The sequence below is a fragment of the Zophobas morio genome, unplaced genomic scaffold, assembly GCF_036711695.1.
Source record: "Zophobas morio isolate AGI-343-1 ecotype UQ-CSIRO unplaced genomic scaffold, CSIRO_AGI_Zmor_V1 ptg000004l, whole genome shotgun sequence".
NCBI lineage: Eukaryota > Metazoa > Arthropoda > Insecta > Coleoptera > Tenebrionidae > Zophobas > Zophobas morio.
The window spans coordinates 7,706,191-7,718,617 of record NW_026972109.1 but is presented as its reverse complement, the minus strand read 5'-3'; the positions used below and the strand labels follow the sequence as shown (position 1 = coordinate 7,718,617).

The following is a 12,427-nucleotide window of genomic DNA, read 5'->3' as shown; positions in this document are numbered from 1 at the left end:
TCTTAAAAAAATATATTAGGAATCTTAAGATTCTTTCGATTCTTTTTTAAATGAAAATATCGAGGGCCTTCAACACCTTTCAAATTCTTCTAAAAACAAACCATCAGAAACTGGAAAAATTCAATCTCTTAAATTCTTTCAAAAAAATACGGTGGGGACTTCAAGAGACTTTTCAAGATGATTTCAAATTCTTCAAAGAAATACAACACGTATCTTAAGATTCTATCAAAATTTTTTAAAAATAAAACACCAGCAGTCCCCAAGATTGTTCTTAATTCGTATTCAAACAAAACACCAGGGACTCCCGAGTACTCCCAATTTCTTTCAATTATTGTGAAACATCAGAGATTTCCAGGTTCTTTTAAACTCTTTCAAATACAAAACACCAGGAGCCCCCAACATTTCTTCACATTCGTTTTAAAATAAAAACACCAGATGCTTCCGAGGTTCTTTCAATTTCTTTCAAAAGCAAAACACCAGAGGCCTCCAAGTTCTTCCAATCAAAATACCAGAAGTGTCCAAGCTCTTTTAGATCATTCTCAATTCTCTTTTTTTTTTCAAAAAAAAAACACCATGGACCTCAAGAAATAAATCCCTGAGGGCCCAAAGTTCTCTTAATTTCTTAAAAAAACGACTAGGAATCCCAAGAATTCTACAGACTTTTCAAAAATAAAACACCGAGGTGCTCAAGATTTTTTCAGTTTCTTTCGAAAACAAAAAGGCCCCAACATTCTCTTAAATTCTTAAAAAAATACACTAAAGTCTTTCAGATTTCTTAAAATTTTTTCAAAATGAAAAAGCGAGACCCCCAAAATTCTTTCAAATTCTCAAAAAAGGCAATAGAAATTCTAAGATTCTATCAAAATTTTAAAGAAATAAAACACCACGGGTCCCTTAGATTCTTTTAAATTCATTTTAAAACAAAACACCAGGAGCTCCCGAGGTAATTTCACTTTCTTTCAAAAGCAAAAAATCAGAGACTTCCAGGTTCTTTTAAACTTTTCCAAAAACAACACAAGAACTCCCAAGATTCTTTGAATTACTTTCAAAAACAAAATCAAGAGCTCATTTCTCTTAAATTCTTAAGGAAAGACAACAGGGAGACCTCAAAGTTCTTTAATTATTTTTTTTCATTAAAAGAGCGAGAGCCCACAAGATCCTTTCAAAATTCTTTCAATTTTTTCGAAATGAAAAAACGAACTTCTGAAGGTCATTTCAAATTCTTAAAAACAGACAATAGGAATTCAAGATTCTAAAAAAAAAACATTAACAGTCGCCAAGATTTTTTCAATCTCGCTTAACAACAAAATACTAGAGATCTCCAAGCTCTTTCAAACTCTTTCAAAAACAAAAACAAGAACTTCTAGATTCTTTCAATTTATTTTAAAAATAAACATCCGAGATCTTCAGCTTCTTTCTTGTAATTTCTTTCAAATACATGACACCAAGGGCTTAATTCTCTTAAATCCTTAAAAAAAAATACGCTAGGGTCTTTAATATTCGTTCAATTTTTTTTTCAAAATGAAAACATAGACCTCAAGATTCTTTTAAATTCTTAAAAAACGCAATATAAAGGTTCTATCAAAATTTAAAAAAAATAAGGGGTGCCCTAGATTCTTTCAAATTCATTCTAAAATAAAAGACCCAAAGCTTCCAAGGTTATTTCACTTTTTTTCAAAAACAACAAACCAAAGATCTCTAAGTTTTAAAATCTTCCAAGAACAACACACAAATAGCTCCCAAGATTCTTTGAATTTTCTTTAAAAACAAAACAAAAATTCTCTTAAATTCTGAAAAAACACAACTGGACCTCAAGAACTGGAAACATTCTTTCAAATTCTATTAAAGAAACAAAACACCAGATACACCAACATTATTTCAAATTCTTTCAAAAAAATATGCTAGGGTCTTACAAATTTTTCCAAAATAAAAAGACTCAAGATTCTTTCAAATTCTTAGAAAAAAAGTGCAATAGAGATTTTAAATTTTTTCTAAATTCTATTAAAGAAACAAAGCATCAAGGATATCAATATTCTCTTGATTGCTTTCAAAGAAAGACACTAGAGACCCCACACTTTTTCAAAAATTTTTCAAAAAGCAGAGACCCTCAAGATCCTTTGAAATTCTAAAAAAAGACAGTAGGCACCCCAAAATTGTTTCAAAATTTTTCATAAATTAAACACCATGGTCGCTCAAGATCTTACTGAGCTTCGAAAAATAAAATGCTAACGTCTTCTCTGTCTAAAACTATAACTGGCATTTCCCAGATGCATTAAAGGTGTTGCCATTGACTTTTCAGTTATAATATAACAAGTGATATGATTATTATCGAAAATATTTCGAGTGAAACCGAGCTGCAGATTCAACGAGTGCGAAGCACGAGTTGAATGTGCTGCTTCGGTTTCACGAGCCATATCTTCGATTATTAATCATATCACGAGTTATATTCGACATGAGAATATAATGAATGAACACATTTTTTGATAACAGAATTGATTTCGTCGTTTTGAGCTTGCCCCCAACGTTGGCAAGCCATAATAGAAAAAAAAATTATGAAATTCTAAAATTTGTCAAATTTGACAGTTTTTAAATTTAGGTAGCAACAGACCACAATAAGGCAATAAAATTATTACCGCTGTGATAAGACATGTAACTAAGGGCATGAACAAATTCTATTGGAAGAAATGGGGTCATGTGATTCATGAATTATATTCTCAAAAAAATATGTGATCGCTATTGAAAGAGTTGATCTTAAGATGCCAGCTATTATTATCTACTATTAAATAATTTCCCACAGGCTAGAAGCCGAGTTTAAACTGAGAATCAACAAAGAAAATTTGACTGGATACAGTCTCAGGCAGAAAATTGTGGTATTTTTAACGAATTAAAAAAGAATTGATCAATTGTTTACTAATAACCGGTTAAATCTCATTCTTTCTGTCCAACTTTAAGCCCCTCTTGATCAGACGCGTAAACGATTATTTATAACAAAGCGACAAAAATCTTGATTTAAAACATTCACAACTTCATTTTATAAATTTTCAGAGACGCAGTCACATAATTTTGTTTGATTTTCTATTTAAAAAACGAAAAAACGAAAGCTTATTTTATGAGAAAAGAACAACTACTCAATAAAGAAATATTTAACGAAGTCAACGCTTGAAATTGGAATTGATTTGAATCGACAGCAGTAATAATGCATTCAAAAAAATAAAAAAATAAAAAAAAAACTCGACTAATACCGTGCTCGTTAACAAGTAGTCTTAATAGAGCCATGAAATGTTTATCGTGTAATAAAAACCTCCTTTTCGCAGACGATTTCCAATAAAAATAAACACCCTTACCCGTAACAGACGCGTACTAGACTTTTGAAAAATTGCCAACAAAAAAGCTGCATGTTCCATCCACGACTATATGCGTTGTCATAGCTACATCATAATCGGCTTAGAACGTTAGCGATGATAGCGGTAAGCTGTTTAATGAGAGCAGGACGGCCTTATGCATGAAAAAGGGATTCGAAGAAGAGCACGGAAGCCCCGTTGCTATGATAACTCCAAAGGGCTTATTGTAAAGAACCTCGCCGAGGGAATAGATTTTTATACGGTTTGCAAATCCCCCTAAACGTTGCGATGTTTATTTTATTTACTCGAGAAAAACGTGTAGAAAGAGGTTTATTTCAAATTTTTCCTTTTCTTTCAGCCGCATTCAAATCGCCTTTCGTATGACAATCTGATAATCGATGCGCTATAAAGGCGCTCTCATTCCGTAATTGGGGTTTTATGGATTGCGGCCGTCAAAACTGGGCTTTAATTAACTACCCGGTTATTAAATCGGATGTGTCAGGGATAAACAGGGATCGCATGTAATGTACACGTCTCAATTGAGGAAATCAGACTCCAAACAGAAGTCTACATCGCCGGTAAACCATTGTGTCCATTTAAATGCAAATGAGGACTATCATAGTCATTCATCTTCCCCTTTCGCTTTGATTAAATATAGTGTAAGCGCAGTCGGGCGTCCCTACGCCCGGAGGCACCCCGGAGAGGCTGATACACCCACTATTAAAATTATCCAGCGGATACGATTATTATTGGGACAATAGCAAATCTGCAGGATTCGCAATAAGATAATACGCGGCATATTAATAAGAGGCGCCGGTTTGGAAAAGACGCCATTCGACGGACACAAATACGACAGAAATACTTATTTTTTTACGTCAGGATGAGTCATGTGCTTTTTCTTGAGCCACTTGTTTGCTCAAATGTGACTAAAAAAGCTTTACATCCTTGCCATTTACATTGCTATTTTCAGGAATGTCAAGATATTTTATTCTGGAATACCTTGAATGTGCGCAATTATTTATTGCATAATTGGCTTCAAAATGTTGTTGTTACTAATTTACAAGGTCGAGACGAACTGCAATAACAAAGTGATAAAAAGGGACTATTTATAACATACTTGTTTTTTATCTATTGTGTTATTAATGATTATGTTTGATTTTATTTATATAATTTTATATTATCAATTTATTTAAATCATTCAGACAAAACTTCCTTTCCCCATGAAGCACAGTCAGACAAATCCAGTTTGTTTAGTCAAATTACTAAAGTGGGGTCTGAAAATTTTGTTTCTTTAAAATAAGGTATTAAAAAAAAATGGTCCAACAAATCTCCCATCTTCGAAAAATTTAGAACTTTTGGGAAATTTAATTTTTTATGATAACCTCTGAACATTAAAAAATATAGTCACAGTGTAAGAAAAAAATGCCGCATAAGGTAATCGAAAACTTTGCTATTAAGTTGGATTTTTTTGGGAAAATCTCGACGCCTAGGCGAAAAATTCTCTCAAGGCTGATTCATAAACCACAAGTACAGGGGTGTGTTATGTTATAAAATTTAAATGAGATTTATTATCAAAAATTTGAAAATATAGAAGTAACCATTCGCTCGATGAACCCTTTACAATACTTCCTTTGTTTACGCTCGAGAAGTAAAAAGAAAGCCACTAGAAGTCCCCAAGATCCTTTCAAATTTTAAGAAAAAATAATACACTAGGAACTCCAGAGATTTTTAACATTTTTAAAATAAAACAGTAGGGTTCCTCGAGATTCTTCCATATTCTTAAAAAACACATTAAGAACCTCCAAGATTGTTGACATTCTTAAAAAAGTAAAATTTGGTATTTCCGAGATTTTTGACTTTATTTAAAACTTAAAGTCCCGAAATTCTTGCCATTCTTCTCGACATTGTTACGCATTCTTAAAAATATTCAAGGGACTTCTGACATTTTTTCAAATTAAAAAAAAATGGCACTAGGGACCCCTGGGATTCTTAACACTGTCGTGAAAAAAAGATTCTAAGAATCCCCGAGATTCTTTTAAATTCTTCTAAAAAACTAACTCGGAGCCTTGAAATTTTCGACTTTAAAAAAATGACACTAAGAACCTCAGATATTCTTGACATTCTTTAAAAAAGGCACTAAAGGCCCCGAGATTCCTTCCAATTCTTTAAGAAAATGGGACTGGAAATCCCAGAGATTATTAAAAGTAGAATTCCCCGAGATTCGTGATATTCTCTTAAAAAAGATATCAAAGGTCCCAGAGAGACTGGGAACTCCAGAGATACTTGACATTCTTTACAAAATCACATTAATGTTCCCGGAGACCCCGGCATTTTTAAAACTTATTCTAGAGACTGCGGAGATTTTTTTCACATTCCTAAAAAAAGACCCTAGGAAGCCCTAAGATTCTTTCAAACTCTTCTAAAAAAGGTCTTTGATCTTAAAATAAAAGATTTATGGACCTTGAAATTTTTGTCATTAAAAAGAGACACTAGGGATTCCCGAGATTTTTTCAAATTAAAAAAAAACACTGGGATAGGAACCCACGACATTCTTGACATTTTTTAAAAAACCACAGTAATGTTCCCCGAGATTGTTAGCATTCTTAAAAAAAAACGCTGTGTTCCCCGGCATTCTTCCGCTTTTTTAAAAAATAATTTAGAGACTCCGGAGATTTTTTTACATTCTTAAAAAAAGACACTAGGAACCATTGAGGTTCTTTCAAACTCTTCTAGAAAAGGACACTAGGAAACCCAAAATTCTTAATATTCTTAAAAAAAAAATTGCAAGATTCGTCGACATTCTTACGAATTTTTAAAAAACACACTAGGAGCCCCCGAGATTCTCTCAAATTCTAAAAAAAAACACATTATGAACCTCAAAGATTCTTGACTTCTTTAATCTTAAAATAAAAGATTTGTGGACCTTGAGATTCTTGTCATTAAAAAAAAAGACACTAGGGGTTCTCGAGATTCTTTCAAATTAAAAAAAAGAGACTAGGAACCCCAGAGATACTTGACATTCTTCAGAAAACCACACTAATGTTCCCCGAGACCCCGAGATTCTTGACATTATTAAAAAAAACCACTGTGTTTCCCGGCATTTTTAAAACTTATTTTAGAGACTGCGGAGATTTTTTTTCACAGTCTCAAAAAAAGACCCTAGGAAGCCCTAAGATTCTTTCAAACTCTTCTAAAAAAGTCTTTGATCTTAAAATCAAAGATTTGTGGACCTTGAAAATTTTGTCATTAAAAAAAGACACTAGGGATTCCCGAGATTCTTTCAAATTAAAAAAAAAAACACTGCAATGGGAACTCCCGACATTCTTGACATTTTTTAAAAAACTACAGTAATGTTCCCCGAGATTGTTAGCATTCTTAAAAAAAAACACTGTGTTCCCCGGCATTCTTCCGCTTTCTTAAAAAATAATTTAGAGACTCCGGAGATTTTTTACAATCTTAAAAAAAGACACTAGGGACCACTGAGTTTCTTTCAAACTCTTCTAAAAAAGCACACTAGGAAACCCCAAGATTCTTAACATTCTTAAAAAACAACTGTAGGCTTCCCCGAGATTCTTACGTATTTTTAAAAAACACTAGGAGCCCCCGAGATTCTTTCAAATTCTAAAAAAAAACACACTAAGAACATCAAGGATTTCTCTTTTTCTTGACATTCTTTAATCTTAAAATAAAAGATTTGTGGACCTTGAGATTCTTGTCATTAAAAACAAGACATTAGGAATTCCCGAGATTTTTTCAAATTCTTAAAAAAAAGAGACTGGGAACCCCAGCGATACTTGACATTCTTAAAAAAAAACACTGTGTTCCTCGGCATTCTTAGGCTTTCATAAAAAAATATTCTAGAAATTCCGAAGATTCTTACACATATATTCCTAAAAAAGGACACTAGGGACCCCTGAGATTCCTTTAAACTTAAAAAAAAGACACTAGGAAACCCCATGATTCTTAATAGGTGTCCGCGAGGTTCTTTCAAATTCTAAAAAAAAAACTAGGATCCTCAAAGATTCTTGACGTTCTTTAATCTTAAAATAAAAGATTTGTGGACCTTTATATTCTTGTCATTAAAAAAAAAGACACTAGGAGTACCCAAGACTCTTTCAAATTAAAAAAAAACACTGGGATTTGAACCCTCGAAATTCTTGACATTCTTTAAAAAGAAACACTAAAAATCCCAGGGATGCTTTCAAATTCTTAAAAAAAAGAGACTGAGAACCCCAGAGATACTTGATATTCTTTAAAAAACTACAGTAATGTTCGCCAGATTTTTGGTATTTAAAAATAAAAACACACACACACACACACACACACACACACTGTGTTCCCGGCATTATTAGCGTTCATAAAAAATATTCTAGAGACTCCGAAGATTCTTACACATATATTCTTAAAAAAAAGACACTTGGGACCCCTGAGATTCTTCCAAATTCTTCTAAAAAAAGACACTAAAACTCCAACATTCTTAACATTTTTTAAAAAACCTGTAGGGCTCCCCAAGATTTTTTATTTTTAAAAAACACCTTAGGGGTCCCCGAGATTATTTCAAATTTAAAAAAAAAACACACTAGGAACCTCAAAGATTCTTGATGTTCTTTAATCTTAAAACAAAAGATTTGTGCACCTTGAGATTATTGACATAAAAAAAGACACTAGGGATTCCTGAGATTCTTTCAAATTAAAAACAAAAACACTGGGATATGAACCCCCCAATTTTTTTTAAAACAGGCACTAAAAGTCCCAGAGATTCTTTCAAAATTCTAAAAAAAAGAGAATTCCAGAGATAGTTGACATTCTTTAACAACCACACCAATGTTCCCCGAGATTCTTGGCATTTTTGAGAATATTTAGACCACGTTGTCAAAAATGAAACTTTCCACTATACCGAGTGTCTAGAAAATGGCGGATTAACTCTCCGTTTCGCTCTTAACAATCCACATTTTGGTGGAATTATAATGATTCTAAAATTGGTTCGTTTGCTACATTTACAAACTAAACAACACATTAATTATCATAATAACTTGTAATAAAACTTTTAGTTAAAATTTCTCTCATGACCATGTTTAATTACCATTTCAATTAGAATGTATATGGTTGTGTTATTTTTGGAATAATTTGATAAAATTCCATTTGACAACAATGTTTGCCTGATATTAAGCAAAAGTATAAATCAGCAAAAATCGAGTAAGCAGTTAAAAGTGTTTGACGTATCAAAAACTAACCCCGCCCACCCACCCTGTCTTTTCTTGGAAGGTATCTCATCTGCCAAAATCAGTCTTATCTTAGCAGGTACTAGCCCCGCCCACCCGCCCGCTCTTCTCTTAGAGGGTATCTCATTTGCCAAAATCAGTCTTATCTTAGCAAGTACTAGCCCCGCCCACCCGCCCTCTTTTCATTCTCAGGACTAATTTTATTTCTGTGGCTTATAAGATCATTTATTTCATTCAAATTGGATAAAATTAATCATTGAAAAGAAGGAAGGGTGGGTGGGCGGGGCTAATTATGTCCTTATGTCGAGTGGGAGTGGACAGTAATAAAAAGCGCTAATCGTATTTTTTTATTACACTGTTTGCTATAAAATTTATTTCTTATTTCATGCGCCTGACAAGACTTTGGATAATTTTCGAAAAAAGTTGAAAAATGGTCGAAACTGTCAAAAGTGCCAAAATTAGTCTTATATTATCAAATACTTAAAAAATATTCTAGAAACTCTGGAGATTGTTGTCACATTCTTAAAAAAAACACTAGAGACCCCTGAGATTCTTTCAAATTCTTCTAAAAAAAGACACTAAAGCATTTTTAACATTCTTTAAAAAAAAACTTGTAGGGTTCCGCGAGTTTCTTACGTATTTAAAAAAAATACACTAAGAGCCCCCCAGATTCTTTCTTCAAATTCTGAAAAAAAATAACACACTAGGGGCCCCAAAGATTTTTCTTGACATTCTTTAGTCTTAAAATAAAAGAGTTGTGGACCTTGAGATTCTTGTCATTAAAAAAAAGACACTAAGCGTTCCCGAGAGTCTTTCAAATTAAAAACAAAAAAAAAACAATGGGATATGAATCCCCAAGATTCTTGACATTCTTTAAAGAAAAAACACAGCAGGGTTACCCGAGATTCTTCCGCTTTCTTAAAAAATATTCTAGGAATACCAGAAATTCGTTTAAATTAAAAAAAAGGACATTCGAAATTTTTTCAAATTCTTAAAAAAACTACACTGGGTCTCCCAGAAATTCTTGACATTCTTTAAAAAGAAAACCACATCAGGACTCGCCGGAGATCTTGGTCTTCTTTAAAAAAATACACTTTGTATTCCCTCGACAGAGACTCCTGAGATTTTTCCAAATTTTTTTTCCAAAAATCTGAATGCCTAGAATAACATCTCAACGCGGATTCACAAACCACAACTGCAGGGGTATGTTATTTTATAAAATTTAAATAACATTTACTAAGTATTATAAATTCTTTCTAGTAAAAAAATCTGTCTAGCAAAAATTTGAACAGACAAGAGATTGGCAGACAGACAGACAGATGGCTTACAGTCAGAAGGTAAAAAGGATAGTTCAATAAATTAGAAGATGGTTCTTCTAACTTTTCTTCCAAAATTTCAGAAACACAGGAATTGAAAATTTTGGCATGATTATTGCAAGTCAAGCTCGAATGAAAAAAAAAACAAATCGGAGAAGACAAAAGAAATGTATATAATTGGATCTTAGAAATTAATTTATTTAATGGCCAAAACTGCGTATCTGAGACAAATCTTTTGTTCAATAGTATAACAAATTATATCAAGAAATATTAAAACTATTGCTCTATTATTAAACTTTCACACATACAATGACAATAATTTGAGTGTTTTATAAAAAAAAAAAAAACTATTCTTCTAATAAATATTTTTCACAAAATCTTGAACAACAGCCTGTAATAAAGATAGAAGTCTGACTGATTAAAAATCACAAAAAACACAAGAATAAAGAATGTACCTCCAGGAATTCTTGTTTTCAAAAAGATTGAAACAAATATATAGGCATGAAACAGACATTTTTCAATTTAGCGGGCAATTTTTGTAGACAATTCCGTTTGCTTGTTCATTTATCAAAGAAGAGAAAAATACGCTTTAAGAGACCTTAATTTGAAATGCTTTTTGTCAAAATTTCTGTGTGTGTTAGAGGATTCTTTACAAAAAACTGTCACTGATGTATTATGGAGACATGTTTCTACTTGACGCTAAAAAGTGAACTCCATTTTTATATATTACTCAACTTGTCATTAAACTCGACTTTTACCTCCTGTCAACATCTCCAAGAGACTTTTTTCCAGAAAACTTTTTGTATTACTTCCAATTATTTATTCGAATTCCGCATCATCTTTTTCCTCCACCCGAACTAAATCCCACAACTGTCGAGAGAGGATAGATGTCATTAAGCAAGATTAAATTCATAGCGTAATAAACGATATTGAAAGTTTGAAACATCCCATACAATCATCCCACAACAGACTGGTAACTGATGACATGGCAACTTGGGAATATTGAGCTTTCAAAGGGGGAAAATGCCCTGCAGTCACAGGGATAAACAGAGAGGGGTGTACCGTTCGAGAGTTCGTTGCCGAAAAAGGAGGGAACGTGTATCAGGAGCGGCTGTAATTGTGATGAAGTCAGCTCAACATCTTTATTAACTGCTAAGTGAGTATACGACGCTACAAAGGATCGGATACGTGTGGGCGGTCGTATACTCCGCCGTCTCCGGAATTTATTCACTATTTTCGCCACTTTTCTTACAATAAAACTTGCCAGCCAGAGAGGAGTAAATAGTTCTGTACGCGAAAATACGAGCCACGAATGTGGGTGTCGCGAAATTTTCATCATCACCAGGATATTTAACAAAGTGTAAATTTTCTTTGTAGTGTAGGTGTTTTCCAATAACGCAAACGAGCTTGATTTGATGAGCATTACCCACGCAGATGCAAAAAGTCGTCTTTAATTACGCTATTTACCTACCACGCTGGAGATAAGTGGGTACAAATTGGGTTCGTGCTACTGGAAAATATTTGATTAAAATTTTGATTTTGCTATTTTCTTATGGCGGAAATTACCCACAAACTTTAACATTTTAGCTACAATCGTTAGAAAAACTTGATCTCACTTTTATTAACAGCTTACCTGCCCACGAAATCATCCGGATATGGAATAATAACGCCCTCCGGACTGGGCCTCAGCGAATTTCCTATCCAGAAGAAAGCATCGGGTCCTGTCCCATCGTACGTGAACCCTTTGATGAAAATCGTGCTTTCGTCCACGGCATAAACGGTTCCTTTTATTCCATGGGCATATGTTATGAAGGGACCTATGAGACGGCCATAATATGGCTCCGGATGTCTTCCGCCTAATCCTGAAATTAAAAAAGAACCGTTACGTAAAGCCGGGAAACATTTTTCTTCTTGAGCTTTATCCTGGACTTGTTACCCGTAACTGAATCAATTTGCCGGTTAGAATGATCATTATTGGCGGCACCCTCGGTACAACCCAATAAAAATCTATATAATTTATTGAGTTAGAGACCTCGCAGACTACTGATTTCCCCCTTGGTTGTGCGTTGGGGAGGTTTATGTTCGTGTTGTCACATTTCTAGGCGTTATTACTGACCACTGATGCTCGTTATGCGCATTGGGAAATAATAGATGGGCGAAAAAATTGTTTTTCTCTTAGTTTAGGTCTTTAACAGTTATGTAGTCGATGGTAACGCAAACGAGAATGGAAGCGAGACATGATATGTGTGGTTTATTCGTGCTAGAATAGGAGCTTTACACCTGTAAAAAAATTGATCGTCGAAGATTATTTCGACAGAAATTCCCTCGCTTTTGAAGGGTAGCCCAATAAATCCCGCTTATTTGAAAAATGATAAAAAAATGCGACTTTTGTTTTCTAATAAATTCTATAAAATAAACACTAGAGACCCGAATTTATCAATTCTTCAATTCTTAATTTCGTAATTTTTCGATTTGCAATTTTTCATTTCAGTTTTTATTTCCTAAATTTTTCAATTCGCATTTTCACTGTTCAAATTTAATTTTTCTT

General features: G+C 33.3%; 1 protein-coding gene across 1 annotated transcript in view; it reads right to left on the bottom strand.

Annotated features, from left to right (window-relative positions):
- The window catches only part of LOC135140063 (uncharacterized protein), a 61,371-nt gene that overhangs the window by 22,103 nt on the left and 26,841 nt on the right, over positions 1–12,427 (bottom strand). Inside the window, exon 2 of the mRNA XM_064070466.1 lies at positions 11,513–11,741. Within this exon, the coding sequence (XP_063926536.1) occupies positions 11,513–11,741 (229 nt within the window). The remainder of the gene's footprint in view (positions 1–11,512; positions 11,742–12,427) is intronic.